Here is a 20497-nt window from a genome sequence, read left to right as displayed (position 1 = left end):
GAAAATTAAGCTAGTCACTTTTGTATAATCTATAGCTCAAAGAAGAAATCATGAGAAAAAAATTGAAATGTTTTTAAACTAAATAACAGTGAAAATACAGTAATCAAACTTGTGGAATATAGTGCTGAGAGGGAAATTTATAGCTCTAAGTGCACATATTAGAAAAGAAAAATAAATTCAGTAATCTAAGATTTCGACTTTCTTTCAAGGAGTAAGCGTCTTTTAATGCCATCTGCAGTGATTTTTGAGCCCCAAAAAATAAAGTCTGTCACTGTTTCCACTGTTTCCCCATCTATTTGCCATGAAGTGATGGAACCAGATGCCATGATCTTAGTGTTCTGAATGTTGAGCTTTAAGCCAGCTTTTTCACTCTCCTCTTTCACTTTCATCAAGAGGTTCTTTAGTTCTTCATCTCTTTCTGCCATAAGGGTGGTGTCATCTACATATCTGAGGTTATTGATATTTCTCCCAGCAATCTTGATTCCAGTGTTTCTCATGATGTACTCTGCATATAAGTTAAATAAGCAGGGTAACAATATACAGCCTTGACGTACTCCTTTCCTGATTTGGAACCAGTCTGTTGTTCCATGTCCAGTTCTAACTGTTGTTTCCTGACCTGCATACAAATTTCTCAAGAGGCAGGTCAGGTGGTCTGGTATTCTTATCTCTTTAAGAATTTTCCACAGTTTGTGGTGATCCACACAGTCAAAGTATTCGAGTTTCAGCTTCAACATGACTCATTCCAATGAACATTCAGGACTGAAACTCCAATACTTTGGCCACGTGTTGTAAAGAGCTGACTCATTTAAAAAGACTCTGATGCTGGGAAAGATTGAAGGCAGGAGGAAAGGGGATGACAGAGGATGAGTTGCTTGGATGGCATCACTGACTCAGTGGACATGAGTTTGAGTAAACTCTGCAAGTTGGTGATGGACAAGGAGGCCTGGCGTGCTGCAGTCCATGGGGTCGCAGAGTCGGACATGACTGATCAACTGAACTGAACTGAAGGTTTCAAGTTAAGCTAGAAAAAGAGCAAAGTAAATCCAAAAGAAGTAGAAGGAAGGAAATCATAAAGATAAGAGCAAAAATTAATGCAATAAAATGACCAAAGCCAAAATTTGGTTCCTGAAAAATTTAACAAAATTGATTTCTTAACTGATTCAGGTAAAAAGAACACAGGTTACCAATATTAAACATGAAAAGGTAGTTGTCATTTCAGATCCAATGGGTATTAAAAGGTCAGTAGAATATTATGGGGAAAAGGCAGGGGCACCCCACTCCAGTTCTCTTGCCTGGAAAATCCATGGACGAGGAGCCTGATAGGCTGCAGTCCATGGGGTCGCTAAGAGTCGGACATGACTGAGTGACTTCATTTTCACTTTTCACTTTCATGCATTGGAGAAGGAAATGGCAACCCACTCCAGTGTTCTTGCCTGGAGAATCCCAGGGACGGGGAAGCCTGGTGGGCTGCCGTCTATGGGGTCGCACAGAGTTGGACACGACTGAAGCGACTTAGCAGCAGCAGAATATTATGAACTTTATGCCAGCTTAAATTAAACAAGTTCTTTGAAAAATACAGTTTACCAAAACTAACACAGTTACATATTAAAGTCCAGACCCAGCAGTTTCACTGGGTGGGAGTGAGGCAGGGTGGAATGTGTTTCAAGCATTTAAGGAAAAAGGAGGCCAACTTTCCAACTCAGACTAGTATAGTGATACACAAAGTAGAGAAAGACACTACAAAGAAAATTATAAACTAATATCACTCAGAAATATAATAAAAAGAGAAGTCCTTCACAAAATATTAACAGCAAAAAACAAAACAAAAACAAAATATTAACAGCAAATCAAATCAGGCACTATATCAAAATGTTAATGTATCATGGCTAAGTGGGGTTTGTTCTTGGAATAGGTTTTAAGATCAGAAGCCAATCAACATAATTTGCCACATTAACATGTAGAAAATCTAGGTGAGTGTGTGAGTCGATACAGAAAAGATTTGAAAAATCTCAACATACTTTTCTGATAAAAGCTTTCAGCAAACCAGGAATAGAAGGTAATCTCAGTCTAATGTATCTGTTAAAAACTACAACTGACATAGTTAATGCCAAAATATTGAACACTTCCCCTGACATTGGGTACAAGGTAAAGATGTCACCCTCACCATTTGTATTTACCATCATACTGGAGATCCTCCCCTTTGGATTAAGACAAGAAATAGAAATAAAAGGAATGACTATTGGAAAAAAAAGTAAAGCTGTCTTAATTTGAAGATTATATAATTGGGTACATAGAAAAATCCTAAGGGATCTTCAAAGCAACTGCTAAGACTAACAAATGAATTATTCAGCAGTTACAGGATATTAGGTTAATACACAAAATTCAGTTTTATTTGTTATATGCTAGCAACAAATAATGAGAAAACAAAAAATGTTTTTAAAGTTCCATTTACAATAACATGAAAGCACAAAATAGGAATAAACATAAATAAAAAAAATATGCAGGACCTCTATACTGAAAATTACAAAACTGCAGAAAGAAGCCAGGGAACTGTCTGAGAAACATGCTGTATTCATGGATTGGAAACCTTGATATTGTAAAGAAGTCAGTCCTACCCAAATTAACCTATGGATTCAGTACAATTCAAAATGCTAGAAGAATTTTTCAATAGAAATTGACAAGCTTTTTCTAAAATTTCTTTAGAAAAATACAGACCTAACACCCAAAGCAATCTTGAAAAAGGGCAAAACTGAGGACTTGGAATACTTACTCCAAGATATTATAAAACTCCACTAATAAAGACTGTGGAACTTGCAGAAGAGTCAACAAATAAAGAAACAAAGAACCCAGAAATAACACATTACCAAAAACTTGGTAACTTAACACAAGTTTATCATCTCAAGGGCTTCCCTGGTCACTTAGACGGTAAAGAATCTGCCACAATGCGGGAAGCCTGGGTTCGATCCATGGGTCGGGAAGATCCCCCGGAAAAGGGATAGGCGACCCACTCCAGTATTCTTGCCTGAAAAATTCCATGGACAGAGGGGCCTGGTGGGCTACAGTCCATGGGGATGCAAAGAATCAGACACATCTGAGTGACTAACACTGTACTTACACAGTTTTCAAGGGTCAGGAGTTCAGGCACAGGTTAGGCCGGATCCTCTATTCAGGATTTCATTTTCTAGTTTACTGGCTGTGGGCAGCAGTCTCGGCTCAGCTCCAAGAGGCTGTGCTCAGATCCCCGGTCTTCGGACTCTCTCACAACATGCTAGCTTATTTTTTCAAAGCTGTCAGGAGGATTTCTCTCCAGGCTGCTACAGGGTCTTACATAACTGAAACTTTAGACATGAGAGCGACTATCCCATCATATTCACAGGTTCTGCTCACATTTGGGGGCAGGAGGAAATATAGAAGACATGTACACCAAGAAGTAAGAGTTTTGGGGGCCATCTTAGCATTCTGCCTGCCACAACCCCTACTTCATAAGATGTGCAAAAATGAAGTGGAAATGGATCAGAGGCATGAACATAAAAACTAAAATCATGAAACTTTTAGAAGAAAGCATAGAATATCTTCATGACTTGAAGGTAGCCAAAGGTTTGTTAAGTCAATGCACTCATAAAGAATCAATGAGTTATTTAGACTTCATCAGAAGTAAAGCTTGCTCATTAAAAGACACCACTAACAAGCCAGCTATTGACGAGGATAAAGTGTTTACAAAATATGTATCTGATGATGGAATAGTATCCAGGAAATACTTAAAATACATTTCAACAATAAAAGGGCAAATAACACAAGAAAATAAAGTGGGCAGAAAAGATTCTGACGCTTCACAAAAGGTAAATAACCCTATAATCAGTGAGAATGTTCACCCTCACAAGTCTTCATATAATTAAAATAAGATCATTACACATCCACCTGAATGATTAAAACTAAAGACTGACAACTAGCCAACTATTGGCAAGAATGCAAAATAGTACAGATATTTCGGAGAAATGTTGCCCAGTTTCTTAAAGAGCTAAACATGCACCTGCCCCGTGACCTAGCAACTCTGCTGTAGAGAAATGAAAGCATTCGCACGAACACTGTGTGTGTTCATAGCAGTTTTCTTCATCACAGCCATTCATCAGTAAAGGAGTAGATAACCTGTGGTGTAGCTACTTAGCTTTTGATACTTGCAACACTTACGGATGAATCTCAGAAACTATGAAGAGTAAAAGAAGCAGTACAGCAATGATTCATACTGCACAATTCCATTTATATGAAATTGTAGAACAAGCAGACTGTTATGTGTACAGAAAAGAATCAGATCAGTGCTGTGACTACCTCTCGGAGTGTTGGCTGGGAAGGTACATGAGTAAACTTCTTGGGGTGATGATAATGTGTAGTTTGATAGAGTTACGTGGGTGAGTGCATGTTGATTTCCTGATATTTGCCATTTACTTTGGAACACATTAAATTAAAATGGACTAGTGGACAGATAAGAGGAACAAATATGTAAGTAAGCGTAGCAAACCATTAATGATCACGGTGATGGTTACACAACAATGGCTGTACTTAATGTCACCGAACTGCATACTTAAAAATGGTTAGGATGGTAAGTGTTCTTACATATACTTACCATGTTAAAAAAAAAGTTAAAATAAGACATTGCTAGTAAAAATCTAGTTAGTGATTATACGGGTGTTTACTCTAAACTGTTTTCAGCTTTGCCGTATGTTGGGAGGAAATTAAATGCCGGCGGGGTCAGCGGGTTGCGAAATAAAGCAGAGTGGAGGGAAGCCGTCGCAGCCCATTTTCCCATGAGGGAAACATTCAGTAGAGCTAAGGAAAATGGAGAGAGTATCTCAAAGGTCAAGGGTATGTGTATTATTAATATAATACCTAATACTTTTATGTTTAAAACTTCTTTTGCTTATTACTGGTAAAGGTTTTAGGGAGTGTCAGCTTTTTTAAAAGAAGAAAATAGTTGTATTACTTATTATGATAGTCTGAAATTCTGCCACTTATCTGCATTACTTAACGGACTGTCAGAGAAGCATACAAATCCAAGTGTATTGTAACCATAGGAGAAATGTCACGTTACCATAACATGACTAGCATGGAAGATTGAATTACAGATAAATACACACGAAGGGCATAAACTCACTTTTCAAGTTTGATTGGGCTTTCACGTTAACTAGTATTTTGTTTTAATTTTAGATTTGATCTGATAACTTCTGCAGACTTAAGTCTAAACTTTCTTAGTTGGAGAATTAAGTGGTTGTCAAGCATGTGGAAATAACCAACTGGACCTAGAAGGAAAGAAAAAAGCTCAGAAACTAAAGCCAGGGTTTTGTGTCTTTATCCTTTCCATCATGATTTAGCACTACCTTTATTATCTTTAATTTTATTCTTTAGATAACTTAGTTCAAAAGTTCACATGTTCAGATCCATCGATTTTGTTGGGGAAGGGTAGTCAGTACCATTTTGTCTTCTGTGCTTTTAAAATCTAAAATTGAAGGCTTGGGGGAAGAGGATGTTAGATTATTTAAATAAATGAAAAACTCTTTCCAGACAGTCTTTGAGAGGAACACTGGCTTGAAAGGGGTTCCTACAAATTTCCTTGGCCTGCTGCCAAGTGTATGCATGACCGAAAGCACGTATGTTTGTCCTTGACAGAGTTTGTGTTCTGTCAGTGACCCTTCTGTGCCGTCTTGAGGGAGTGTCTTTGTTAACGATCAGTCTGTAGCAGAGCAGACTATTAACCCATTTCAGCAGCCATAGAATTTGGCTCTAAGTTTATAAATGCATTATCCAATGTCTTATAACTCAAAAAACGGCTTCACTTATAATGAATTATTAATAACAAAAGTAACCAAAGAAAATAATCAGTGTGGAAATGTCTGTATACTTTTCTTTACAGAAATAATTATGCATATAAAAAACTTAACTGTTCAATTTCCCCGTTTGTTAAAGAAGTTTTTGTATTGTGGTCATGAATTTTTTTTCTTGTAGTTACTGCAGTCACTTTTAAACCTTAAAGATTTGTATTAACAAATTTTGGAAAATTAGTGCTTAGAAGGTAGAACATGTTGTATGGATCCTTAGTTAGAGAGTTATTTTTGAAAATGAAGTTAAAGCTTATGGGCTACCAAACCTTAAAATTTCTTGGCACATTTATTCCTTTTCAGAATAAGCGTTTGAGCAGCCTTTCTTTTCTTCCTTTGAGGAGTACACTTGGGAGAGTAAAGTTTGAGAATGGCTTTGGGAATGGTTGACATTGGCATCAAACCAAGATGTTTCCCTGGTTTAGTAATAAAAGTCAATAGGCAAGGAGTCAACAAGGTTTGGGGCTGTTCTCATTGGAATTGGCAAGAACCGATTTCTTTCCATCAGTCTTGAAGTTACCATTGGATATTTTAGTGCCCTCTTTTGGTGTAAGAAGGTTACTGCATCCTTAAATAATACAGGCAAAAGGTGATTTATAGTTGCGCAGTCATGCCTGACTCTGCAACCCCATGGACTGTAGCCTGCCAGGCTCCTCTGTCCATGGAATTCTCCAGGCAGGATTACTGGAGTGGGTTGCCATTTCCTTCTCCAGGGCAAAAGGTAAACATCCTTTAAAGTTTTTAAAGTAAAAAATATGCTGAAGATTTGGAAAATCAAAGAAAGCAATGAATCACTCATAATTCTACCAGCAACATAAACACTGTTGGTTAATATAGACGTTCATTGTCATATGCTTAATCTGCCAGTAGCAAAATAAGATAACAGAAATTTTTGACTTAGTTTACATAAACTTATACAAAGAAGCTGGAAATGGATTCTAAGAAATACTTAGTATAACATGAGACTTTAAACAGATTGAAACATAACTAGAAAAAAGTAAGGGTCTTTCAAATAAAAACTAAATTTTAAGTTATGTGATAATAAAATAAATTTACAACTGAAAAGTTAGGAAAACACTAACTTTGTAGTCTGGGAACTTTTTTTCATTTTTTTCCCAGCACCCACTGTACTAGCTCAGGACTTTGGAAGAGGCTCACTTGAGTTCAGCTCAGTTGTGTCCAACTCCGACCCCATGGACTGTAGCACACCAGGCTTCCCTGTCCATCACCACCTCCCGGAGCTTACTCAAACTCATGTCCACTGAGTCAGTGATGCCATGCAACCATCTCATCCTCTGTCATCCCCTTCTCCTCCTGCCTTCAGTCTTCCCCTGCATCAGGGTCTTTTCCAAGGAGTCAGCTCTTTGCATCAGGTGGCCAAAGTATTGGAGCTTCAGCTTCAGCATCCATCCTTCCAATGAATATTCAGGACTGATTTCCTTTAGGATGGACTGGTTTGATCTCCTTGCAGTCCAAGGGACTCTCAAAAGTCTTCTGCAACACCACAGTTCAAAAGCATCAATTCTTGGGCGCTCAGCTTACTTTATAGTCCAACTCTCACATCCATACCTGACTACTGGAAAAACCTTAGCTTTGACTAGATGGACCTTTGTCAGCAAAGTATTATGTCTCTGCTTTTTAATACGCTGTCTAGGTTGTTCATAGCTTTTCTTTCAAGGAGCAAGCGTCTTTTAATTTCACGGCGGCAGTCACGATCTGCAGTGATTTTGGAGCCCAAAAAAATAAGTCTCTGACTGTTTCCACTGTTTCCCCATCTATTTGCCATGAAGTGACAGGACCAGATGCCATGATCTTAGTTTTCTGAATGGTGAGTTTTAAGCCAGCTTTTTCACTCTCCTTTTTCACTTGCATCAAGAGGCTCTTTAGTTCTTCGCTTTCTGCTATAAGGGTGGTGTCATCTGCATATCTGAGGCTATTGATATTTCTCCCGGCAATCTTGATTCCAGCTTGTGCTTCGTCCAGCCTGGCATTTTGTGTGATGTACTCTGCATATAAGTTAAATAAGCAGGGTGACAATATACAGCCTATACTCCTTTTCCTATTTGGAACCAGTCTGTTGTTCCATGTCCGGTTATAACTGTTGCTTCTTGACCTGCATACAGGTTTCTCAGGAGGCAGGTAGGGGGTCTGGTATTCCCATCTCTTTAAGAATTTTCCACAGATTGTGGATCTACACAGTCAAAGGCTTTGGTGTAGTCAATAAAGCAGAAGTAGATGTTTTTCTGGAACTCTCTTACTTTTTCGATGATCCAGCAGAACATTGGCAATTTGATCTCTGGTTCCTCTGCCTTTTCTAAAACCAGCTTGAACATCTGGAATTTCATGGTTTACGTACTGTTGAAGCCTGGCTTGGAGAATTTTGAGCGTTACTTTGCTAGCGTGTGAGATGAGTGCAATTGTGCGGTAGTTTGAGCATTCTTTGGCATTGCCTTTCTTTGGGATTGGAATGAAAACTGATCTTTTCCAGTCCTGTGGCCACTGCTGAGTTTTCCAAATTTGCTGGCATATTCAGTGCAGCACTTTCACAGCGTCATCTTTTAGGATTTGAAATAGCTCAACTGAAATTCCATCACCTCCACTAGCTTTGTTTGTAGTGATGCTTCGAACATTGGAAGAGGCTAAGTCAGTGTAAGTGTTAGCTGCCCAGCTGTGTCCAACTCTTCGTGACCCCATGGACTGTAGCCCGCCAGGCTCCTCTGTCCATGAAATTCTCCAGGCAAGAATACTGGAGTAGGGTTGCCATTTCCTTCTCCAGGGCTCCTGTTGGGGCAATTAGAATTGGATGCCTCACATCTAAGGGAGCCTCCCAGCTGTGTTCATTATCATTGGAAAAAACTAGCCAAGGCTTAATTCTGTCTCAGTAAGATAGTGTACTAGAGTAGCAGTTTGTTAGCCATTGACTCTCAATTAGGATCCTATTTTCCTGTGAATAGATTCCAGGAGGTAGGCTTTGTCAGCCCACGGTGTTTGAGTGTAGGGGATGAGGGAGAAGGAGAGATGAGCCCTATTTCTGTAACTGTTTTTGATTACTGCTTGGAGGGTAGAATAAGTGGGTTTTGAGGTGTTCTAAGATGCCTCTAGGTGACGTCTTCTCTTCTCATGGCTTTGGGTTTCCACCTCTATGTCGGCACCTCTCATCTGTGCCGGCACCTCTCATCTGTGCCAGTTCAGTCTACCCTGTAGGCCCCCTTGTCATATTGTGTTTACCTCCTGCCCTCTGCTTTCCTCTAACTTTTTACACACCATCCTCTTTATTTAATCAGTGCTGACAGTGCAACTCCTTTTTCATAGGAAATATAGCAACAAAGAGAAGAAAAATCTTTATTTCTTTGTAGCGGATTTTAACTTCAGTTCTTAATTTTTCATTTTAATGGTAGTAGGGATTGGCAGTCAAATGAATAATAATAATAGCAAACATTGTATTACTGCCTAATCAGTAGTGTTCTGAGCACTTCTACTCGTTAACCCATTTACTGCAGGCCACATCACTATAAACCAGGAACTGTACTGTTCCATTTTGCAGATGAGAAACCCAAGGCACAGAGAGATGGTGTCTTGCTCAGCATCACACAGCTAGTAAATGTAAGAGGATGAAAACCCAGGCAGTCTGGAGCAGGGTTTGTTCTTGGCTGTGCTGAAGCTAGAGCTGAGGATAAAGTGTGTCACCAGGTAGGGATCTGGAGCCAAGTGGAAGCCAGGAGGCATGAAGGGGCTCCAGAGAGAAAGCAGAATAATACCTAAAATAAGCATTGCTTAATTCACTGTCGTACCTAAAGCTGGATCTAACTGATGCCTTTCATAATCATCTCTGATGTTGCCTTTAGCATCCAAGACCATAGGTTGCTTCTCTCTGAATGACACAGTAACCAGATTGCTAGAGTAAAGTTTCCTTTGTTGGTAATTTTTAAATTTAATCTTCATAAGAATGTATACATTTGTTGTTTATAAATCGTACTTTTCTGAGTAGTTTAAGAGGTTGGGAAACTGTTCTGTTATTTATCAGACATTTTTACTTATAGCCAATACAGAGGTAAGCTTGGAATATTATGAAGTCTGAATTCATAGTAAAAGACTTCAAATTAAAAAGGCTTTTCTGTTCATTATTCTTCCTTTTCCTCTGACTCTGTCTCATGAATCATTGCTAAGTTTTTGTTAGAATAACCACTTGAAGACCAAAAATAATACATATTACCTCATGGTCATTTAACTTAAAAAAAAAGTGTTATTGCGGCTTAATTGCTGTGCAATAATTTGCCCATATTTAAAATACGTAACTTGGTAAGTTTTGATATATGTCTACACCCATGAAGCTATTACTGCGAACATCTCCAGCACACAAAAATCTCATTGCTCCCTTTTTTTAATCTCTCCCTCCTGCCAGGCAACCATTGATCTGCCTGCTGTCATTAGACTGGTTTGCATTTTCTAGAATTTTGTATATATATGGAATCACAAAGTATGTGCTGTTTTTTTTGGTTTGGCTTCTTTCACTCAACCTAATTTTTTTGAGATTCATCCATGTTGATGAGTAATATTCTATTGTATGGATATACCATTTATTGACAGACACTGGGTGTTTTCGGTTTTTGCTGAAGTTTTGAATTTTCAGTTTTGCTAATTTATTTTACAAATAAAGCTGCTATGAACATCCATGTTTCATCTTTATATGGACACAATGTATTCTTTCCTCTTGGGTGAATACTTACAAGTGAAATGGCTGGGTCATAGGATAATTGATTTAACTTTGTAAGAAACTGTCAAGATTTTTTTCCAAAGTGGTTTCCATTATTTTATATTTCAGCCAGCTCTATATGAGACTTGTGGTTCCTCCATATCCTCGCCAACATTTGTTGTAGTCAGTCTTTTAAGAGTAGACATCGTGACAGGTACAGAGTAGGCTCTTGCTGTGGTTTTAATATGCATTTCCCTAATGACTAATGGTGTTAATGGTGTTAACCATCTTTTAATGTGTTTACTTGCTATCCATATAGCTTCTTTGATGAAAAGTCTGTTCACATTTTGACTAGTTTTTATTGTGTTTTGTTTTTGAGAAAGAATGTGTGTGTTACACACACATTCTGGATACAAGTTGTTTATCGGGTATATTCTTTGAAGATTACTTTCTCCAGTCTCTGGCTTATCTTTTTATTCTTTTAACAATGTCCTTCAAAAAGAGCAGAAGTTTTTAATTTTGATGAAGTATAGTTTTTAAAGTTTTTCCTGTTATGTATCAAATTGATGTATATAAGAAATTTTTCACAGTTCAAGGTCACAGAGATTTTTGTTTGATTTCTTCTAGTAGTTATATAGTACTAAGTTTTACATTTAAGTCTGTGATCCTTCTGTGTTAATTTTTACATATCATGCAAGGTATTGATAAAAGTTTGGAGATTTTTGCATATGTATATTCTATTGTTCTGACACCATTTTTTAAAGACTCGGTTCTACCATGAACGGTCTTCTGCTTAGTCGCTTAGTTGTGTCTGACTCTGCGACCCCATAGACGGTAGCCCACCAGGCTCCTCTGTCGAGGGATTCTCTAGGCAGGAATACTGGAGTAGATTGCCATGCCCTCCTCCAAGGGGTCTTCCCAACCCAGGGGTTGAACCCAGGTCTTCTGCATTGCAGGCGGATTCCTTACAGTCTGCGCCACCAGGGAAACCTGTCTTACCTAAGACAGGGAACTGTCTTAGCAGCTTTGTCAAAAATTAGTTTGTCCATTTGACCTGTTTCTGAACTTTGTAGACAGCCTATTGCTCTGCTGTGTCTTTAAGCCAGTACGATAGTGTCTTGATAGTGGTAACTTTGTACAACCCTTGAAATCAGATAGGGCTAGTCCTCTAACTTTATTCTTCTTCAAAGTTGTTTTGGCTCTTTTAGGTCCTTCACATTTCCATAGGAATTTTAAAATCAGTTTGTCTATTTCTGTTTTTCAAAAAACCTACTGAAATTCAGACTGGAATTACTTAGAATTATAGATAAATTAACAATTTAGCAATTTTGAGTCTTCTAAGCCATCAATGATGCTAAAGCTGAAACTCCAGTACTTTGGCCACCTCATGCGAAGAGTTGACTCATTGGAAAAGACCCTGATGCTGGGAGGGATTGGGGGCAGGAGGAGAAGGGGACGACAGAGGATGAGATGGCTGGATGGCATCACCAACTTGATGGACCTGAGTGTGAGTGAACTCTGGGAGTTGGTGATGGACAGGGAGGCCTGGCGTGCTGCAATCCACGGGGTTGCAAAGAGCCGTGAAAACAACGTCGTTGTTCAGTTGCTAAGTCATGTCTGACTCTTTGTGACCCCATGAACTGCAGCACTCCAGGCTTCTCTGTCCATCACTGTCTCTCTGAGTTTACTCAAACTCATGTCCATTGAGTCAGTGATGCCATCCAACCATCTCATCCTCTGTTGTGCCCTTCTCTTGCCCTCAATTTTTCCCAGCATCAGGGTCTTTTCCAGTGAATCGGCTCTGCATCAGGTGGCCAGAGTAAAGGAGCTTCAGCATCAGTCCTTTCAATGAATATTCAGGGTTGATCTCCTTAAGGACTGACTGGTTTGATCTCCTTGCTGTCCAAGGGACTCTTGAGAGTCTTCTCCAACACCACAGTTCAAAAGTGTCAATTCTTAAGCGATCAGCCTTCTTTATGGACCAACTCTCATATCCATACATGACTACTGGAAAAACCATAGCTTTGACTATATGGACCTTTGTCTCAAAGTGATGTCCCTGCTTTATAATACACAGTCTAGGTTGGTCATAGCTTTTCCTCTAAGGAGCAAGCGTCTTTTAATTTCATGGCTGTAGTCACCGTCTGCGTTGATTTTGGAGCCCAAGAAGATGAAATGTGACATTTTCCCCATCTATTTGAAAACAATGTAGCTTTCCATTAATTTAGGTCGTCATTAGTTTCTCTCAGCAGCATTTTATAGATTTCAGAGTACAGGTCTTATACATCTCTTGTCAGATTTATTCCTAAGTAGTTCATGTTTTCATGCTATTTTAAATGGTGTTTTTAGGTCAGTTTCTTATTGGTTAATACTAATACTTGGAAATATAATTAATTTTGTAAGTTGCAATGTTGCTAAAATTTATTAGCTTTTTTGTAGATTCCATCAGATTTTCTACATAGGCAATATGCCATCTTTAAATAATGACAGTTTTACTTCATCCTTTCTAGTTTGATGCTTTTTAGTTTATTTTTCTTGATTTACCGTGCTGGCTAAAGCCAGTAGAAGTAGTAAAAGAGAATATCCTTGCCTTCTTTCATTAAATACGATGTTAGCTCTAGGTTTCTTGCAGATTACTTTTATTAACTAAAGGAAATTCCCTTCTATAACCTCATTTGTTGAGAAGTTTTATCAGAAGACATTGGATTTTTTTTTCCATATCTCTTAAGATGATCGTATGGTTCTTTAGTTTGTTGATGTAGTAAATTATATTGACTGATTTATGAATACTAAGTCTCACATTTTTGCAAAAAAAAAAAAAAAACTTGGTCATGATATACTCTTTTTTAAATGTTATTTAAATTTGGCTGTGCTGGGTCTTTGTTGCTGCGTGGGCTTTCCTCTGGCTGCGGTCAGCAGGGGCTGCCCTCTAGCCGCAGTGTGAGGGCGCCTCGTCGCGGTGGTTTTGCTCGTTGGGTAGCACGGCTCTAGGGCACGCGGGCCATGGTGGCTGAGCGCGTGGGCTCAGTAGTTGAGGCTCCCGGGCTCTAGCACAGGCTCAGTAGTTGTGGTGCACAGCCTTAGTTGCTCTGTGGCGTGTGGGATCTTCCCAAATCAGGAATCGAACCCATGTCTCCTGCATTGGCAGGAGGATTCTTTACCACTGAGCCACCAGGGAAGCCCTGTCTATTTCTTGAGTGAGCTTTGATGGTCTGGTCATTGGAGAATTTGTCCACTTCATCTAAATTGTCTAGTTTATTGGCATAACATTGATCCTAATATCCCCTTGTCTTTTTAATGTCTTTAGAATCTGTAGCAGTGTCACCTCTGATTCCTGATATTGGCAATTTGTGTATTCTTTCACTTTTTCTTGATCAGTCTAGCTAGAGTTTTATCTATTTTATTGATATTCTCAAAGAACCAACTTTGGTTTCATTGATGTTTCTGTTGTTTTTCTGTTATCTGTTCATTGACATTTGCTCTGGTTTTCTTTCCTTTCTTATGTTTAGTTGGAATTCAATCAGTTCTTCCTCTAGCTTTTTAAGGTTGAAAATGAAATCACTGATTTCTTATCTTTCTTCTCTTATAATATAGGCACTTAGCTGTACACCACAGATTTTTATTTTCATTCAGTTCAAAATACTTTGTAATTTCCCTGTTGATTTTTTCCTTTGGTCTATGAGCTGTTTAGAAGCATATCGTTTAGTTTATACAAAGTTTATCATTGGTTTTCTCAGTATCTTTCTGTTATTGTTTCTGATGTAATTACCTTATAATCAGAAATCATGAAAAGTGTCTTGAATCCAGAATTAAGTTTATCTTGGTAAATGTTCTACACGTACTTGGAAAGAATGTATGTTCTGCTGTTAAAAGTGTAGAGTGTTCTTTTGAATGTCAAATTGATTGATAGTGTTTAAGTCTTATATCCCTATTGATTTTTTGTCTACTTATTCTGCCATTATTCAGAGAGGAATGTTGAAATCCCTGACTATAATTGCAAGTTTGTCTCATTTCTTTTTTTTTTAATACCTTTTTTGAGATATAACTCATATACTATACAATTCATCCATTAAGGTTTACAACTAAATGATTTTTTCCATCACCACTATCCAATTTTATAATATTTTCGTTCCCCCACAGAAAAGAAACCCCATACCCATTAGCAGTCATTTCCCATTTCTAATCAGCACCAGTTCAGTTCAGTCACTCAGTTGTGTCCGACTCTTTGCGACCCCATGGACTGCAGCACACCAGGCCTCCCTGTCCATTAACCAACTCCCGGAGTTCACTCAAACTCATGTCCATTGAGTCAGTGATGCCATCTAACCATCTCATCCTCTGTCGTCCCCTTCTCCTCCCACCTTCATCTTTCCCAGCATCAGGGTCTTTTCAAATGAGTCAGCTCTTCACATCATGTGGCCAAAGAACTAGAGTTTCAGCTTCAGCATCTGTCCTTCTAATGAATATTCAGGACTGATTTCCTTTAGGATGGACTGGTTGGATTTCCTTGCAGTCCAAGGGACTCTCAAGAGTCTTCTCCAACACCACAGTTCAAAAGCATCAGTTCCTTGGCACTCAGCTTTCTTTATAGTCCAACTCTCACATCCATACATGACTACTGGAAAAACTATAGTTTTGACTAGATGGACCTTTGTTGGCAAGGTAATGTCTCTGTTCTTTAATACGCTGTCTAGGTTGGTCATAACTTCATCACCACAGCCCTAAACCACCACTCATTTACTTTCTCTCTCTACAGAGTTGCAGATGTTTTATATAAACATAATCATACAATATGTGGGATTTTGTAATTCATGTGTTAAAGTTGGCATAATGTTTTTACATTTTATCTATGTTACAATATGTAGTATTGGAACTTCATTCCTTTTTATGGCCAAATAATAATCGCATTGTATGGAAATGTTCATTTTATTTGTCCATTCATCAGTTGATGGATGTTTATATTGTTTCTACATTTTCCATGTTATGAATAATGCTTCTGTGAACACTGGTGTACATAAATTTTTGTGTTGTATGTTTTTATTTCTCTTGCACATTTGCTTAAGAGTGGAATTCCTGGGTCATATAATAATTCTGTTTCACTTTCTGAGGAACTGCCAAATTGTTTTCCAAAGCAGTTGCAACATTTTTCATTCCTACTGGGAATGCATGAGGTTTCTCTGCATCCTTGCCAATATTTGTTGTTATATTTTTTATTATAGCCAATTTAGTGGGCTCATCGTGGTTTTGATTTACATTTCACTAATGACTAATGATGTTAAGCCTCTTTTTATATACTTATTGGCCATTTGCATATCTTTGGAGAAATGTCTGTTTGGCTCCTTTCTCATTTTTTTACTTTTTTTCATTTAAGCTATTCTTTTTATTATTGAGTTATAACTCAATTAACCCTATTAGATAAATAATTTGAAAATATGTCCTCTTATTCTATGAGTTTTCTTGTCATTTTCTTGGTACTGTTTATAACACAAAGGTTTTTAATTTTGATACAGTCCAATTTATCTTTTTGTTCTTTTTTTTCTTTTGGTGTACTGGAGGGGGTTGCCATTCCCTTCTCCAGGGGATTTTCCCAACCCAGGGATCAAACTCAGGTCTCCCGCATTGCAGAAATATTCATTACCATCTGAGCCACCAGGGAAGCCCAGTTTATTGTGTGTGTGTGTGTGTGTGTGTGTGTGTGTGTGTGTGATTTGTGCCTTGGGTATTGTATCTGAGAAAACATTGCCTAATCCAGGATCACAAAGATTTACTCCTGTTTTTTCTTTTAACAGTTTTAAGACACTTGATTTTCTTTTCTTTTTTCTGCCATGCTGCATGGCATGTGGGATCTTAGTTCCCCAACCAGGGGTCAAACCTGTGCCCCCTATGCAAGCAGTTGGAGTGCAGGGTCTTCAACACTGGACCTCCAGGGAATTTCCACTTAGAGTTTTCTGAAACAACCATTTCATATCTTTTCCTCACTCGATAAGCCATTGTCACCCCCCTGCCCCCAATTCCAGCTGATGACCTCATCTCCCTTTTGTTGAGAAAACAGAAACATCCAGAAGGGAATCTCTCCTCTTCCATTCTTCATATCTGTGAATGGGCCTGTGTCTCTCTTCATCCTCTTCAAGGTTACCCACCTCCGCCTGGGCTCTTCTCCATCCCTTCTTTCTCCAGGACTTCACTGCTTCTGCTCCCTATCTTCAGTCTCTCCTTGTTTGTAACTAAAGCAAGCCTTATTAGCATTCTTATAAAACATATAAGCATGCCTTAGTGTTTCCCATCTTTGAAAACCCTTGGCTCCAGATGTTCTACTCCCCTTCATACCCACACTTCTTAAGCGTTTTCTTTCACACTGCCTCCATGTCTCACCAGTAATTCCTCTTCAACCCCCTCCAGCTATTCACTGAACCGCTCTGATCAGACACCAACGATCTCCATATTGCTAAGTCCCTTTTTCAGCCTCAGCACAATTAGCCAGTTTCCACACCCTTCTCCACAAAGCACTCCTGGGTCAGCTTCTGTGACTCCATACTCCTAGTTGTCCCCATTTCCTTGGTTATTTCCTCTGTATCTTTTCTCCAGCTCCTCTACTTTTACTCAGCGACTAAATATTGGAGCACCTCAGAATTAAGCCTAGGCCTTCTTCCCTATAAACTAGATAACCTTATCCATTTTCATGACTTTTAATATTATTTGTGTGCTGGTGGTTTCCATATGTGCCATCTCCAGCTCAGACTTGTCCTGTGTGCTCCATACTGCTAGGTCTGACCACCTTCTCTGTGTATATCTCTAGACATCGATCCAGAACTAACATGCTCTCTACTCTGCTTTTTCTCATCTCAGTAAATGACACCACATTGGTCCATTTGCTCAGGCCCCAAAACTAGATCTCATCCATATTTATTTCCCTCTGTCACCTCCCACATCAGTTCATCATCAAGTTCTGACTGTCCTGCCTCCAAAATACAGTCTGTGTTTCCACTCCGCTCCATCCTGACCTAATCTAAAGGCCCATCATCTCTGACTTGAACCCCTGTGTTAGCCTCCTAGGGAGTCTCTCTGCCTGTACTCTTGCCCCATCCCAGTCCATTTTCATCAGAGAAATCATTGTAGGTTTGACAGTGGTTATCATTGTAGGTTTGACTATTTCTTGTCACAGTTTTCATGAGAAAGGGAGGCTTTTTCTAATTTGCACCAAGGTAGATTTGCATTTAGGCTAGCATTTTTATGCCTTTCCCTTCTCTGATGCATCAAGGTCTTTTTCTGTCTAGGCCCCAGCTTTTCTTTCAAATATTTCAGACTTAAAGAAGTCAAACAAAAAACTACCATATAACCTTTGCGCCTAGGGAGTCTCTCTGCCTGCGCTCTTGCCCCATCCTAGTCCATTTTCTTCTTGCTTCAGCTTCAGTCTTTCCAATGAATATTTAGGATTGATTTCCTTTAGGACTGACTGGTTTGAACTCCTTGCAGTCCAAGGGACTCTCAAGAGTCTTCTCCAACACCACAGTTCCAAAGCATTAATTCTTCGGCATTCAGCCTTCTTTGTGGTCCAGCTCTCACATCCACACATGACTACTGGAAAAACCATAGCTTTGACTAGATGGACCTTTGTCAGCAAAATAATGTCTCTGCTTTTTAATACACTGTCTAAGTTTGTCATAGCTTTTCCTCCAAGGAGCAAGTGTCTTTTAATTTCATGGCTGCAGTCAACATCTGCAGTGATTTTTAAGCCCAAGAAAATAGTCTGTCACTGTTTCCATCGTTTCCCCATCTATTTGCCATGTAGTGATGGGACCAGATCCCATGATCTTAGATTTTTTAATGTTGAGTTTTAAGCCCACTTTTTCACTTTCCTCTTTCACCTTCATCAAGAGGCTCTTGAGTTCCTCTTCGCTTTCTGCCATAAGGGTGGTGTTATCTGCATATCTGAGGTTATTGACATTTCTCATGGCAATCTTGATTCCAGCTTGTGCTTCATCCAGCCAGCGTTTTGCATGAGGTACTCTGCATATAAGTTAAATAAGCAAAGTGACAATATATAGCCTTGATGTACTCCTTTCTCAATTTGAAACCAGTTCGTTGTTCCATGTCTGGTTCTGACTGTTGCTTCTTGACCTGCATACAGGTTTCTCAGAAGGCAGGTAGGGGGTCTGGTATTCCCATCTCTTTAAGAATTTTCCAGTTTGTGGTGATCCACACAGTTAAAGGCTTTAGCACAGTCAGTGAAGCAGAAATAGATGTTTTTCTGGAATTCTCTTGATTTTTCTATGATCTGACGGATGTTGGCAATTTGATCTCTGGTTCCTCTGCCTTTTCTAAATCCAGCTTGAACATCTGGAAGTTCTTGGTTCACATACTGTTGAAGCCTGGCTTGGGGAATTTTGAGTATTACTTTGCTAGCATGTGAGATGAGTGCACTTGTGCAGTAGTTTGAACATTCTTTGGTATTGGAATGAAAACTGACCTTTTCCAGCCCTGTGTCCATTGCTGAGTTTTCCAAATCTGCTGGCATACTGAGTGCAGCATTTCAACAGCATCCATCTTTGAAAGGATTGGAAATAGCTCAGCTGGAATTCCATCACCTCCACTAGCTTTGTTCATAGTGAGGCTTCCTAAGGCCCACATGTCAAGTTACCTTTGGTTTTAGTCTGTTGACCCAGCTGTTGATAATTTATAAGCCTGGTTTGCTTAATTTAGTCAACAGTTTTCAAGCTTTTCCCACAGTTGTTCTACTGAAACATTTAAAGTAAATGACACTTTATTCCATTGTACTTGAGTAGCCATGACTAAAAACTAAGTTTCTATAAACCTATCCAGAAACCAGAAAAACCTTTGGCAGTGTGAATCATCGCTGATGTAGTTTGATTCTCCTTGGCTTTTATTTACTGTCTTGAGGAGGGGTGCACCTTTAACTGCACGCTAGTGTAAGGCGTGTCAGGCGTGCAGAACACGGAGTGGACAGTCCCGGCCCTGTGACTCGTGAGAGGTTGTCTAACTTAACCTCCCTTTTCTGTTGGCAGTGCACGACTTGATTTTCTGGCGAGATGTGAAGAAAACTGGCTTTGTCTTTGGCACCACACTGATCATGCTGCTGTCCCTGGCAGCTTTCAGTGTCATCAGTGTGGTTTCTTACCTCATCCTGGCTCTTCTGTCTGTCACCATCAGCTTCAGGGTCTACAAGTCTGTCATCCAAGCTGTACAGAAATCAGAAGAAGGCCATCCATTCAAGTGAGTTCAAGTATCATAAGTAATGCTCTACAACTTAGGAAAGGGTTTGCAGAGGCTGGTCAGATTCAAATCAGACCTGATTAGAAATCAGGAATTATAGGGCCTAATGCAGCTAATCAGTCGCATGAAACGTCAGCTTGAGACTCCTTTATGAAGTGACCAAGTTAGGCGCCGGGAACTTCTTTGACAAACTAGAGGTTCACCTAAAAGGACTGTCTGAATTCTTGGGCAGGGTCGTCCTGTAGAGCAAGCAGGGCATCTGGACAGTGCTCAGTGAAAGGGGGTCCCAGGTACATGTTTAAGCCCCACATAGTTAACACTTAAAACAGCCTTGGAATGTTGTCGTTGAGGATGCATTCTTGGCAATAACAGAACTCAGTGTGTATATTCTTGGTTTTATCTCTCCTTTAGTTACCTTAATACCAGGGGCAAGTCATGATGAAGTCAGTAGGTCATGCATTTGTAGAATCCAGTTGCTAGCTTTTCCAACTGTGCTATGATTTAACAATGTTTTCTCACCCCTTTCCTCTTGAAAGTCTTGGCCTGTAAAAAGTTTTAACATCAACAAATGGCAGTATTTTATTATTTTCAAATAGCAGGTTTTTAAAACCCCTTCTCATGGAAAAAGAAGTATTTCTGTGGTCTCTCAGAACTATGACAGAATAGTGTCTGACTGCAGCTTTGGTCCTTGTCTTTTCTCCTG

The 20497-nt window shown here is 39.2% G+C and overlaps 1 protein-coding gene across 2 annotated transcripts in view; it reads left to right on the top strand.

Annotated features, from left to right (window-relative positions):
* The window catches only part of RTN3 (reticulon 3), a 66145-nt gene that overhangs the window by 38950 nt on the left and 6698 nt on the right, over positions 1 to 20497 (top strand). For both annotated transcript variants that reach the window (XM_027532294.1, XM_027532293.1), the window contains one exon: positions 19587 to 19794. In XM_027532294.1, coding sequence (XP_027388095.1) covers positions 19587 to 19794 — 208 coding nt within the window. The remainder of the gene's footprint in view (positions 1 to 19586; positions 19795 to 20497) is intronic.

This window comes from Bos indicus x Bos taurus, chromosome 29, assembly GCF_003369695.1.
Source record: "Bos indicus x Bos taurus breed Angus x Brahman F1 hybrid chromosome 29, Bos_hybrid_MaternalHap_v2.0, whole genome shotgun sequence".
Lineage (NCBI taxonomy): Eukaryota > Metazoa > Chordata > Mammalia > Artiodactyla > Bovidae > Bos > Bos indicus x Bos taurus.
This window is presented reverse-complemented; position numbering and strand designations above follow the sequence as displayed.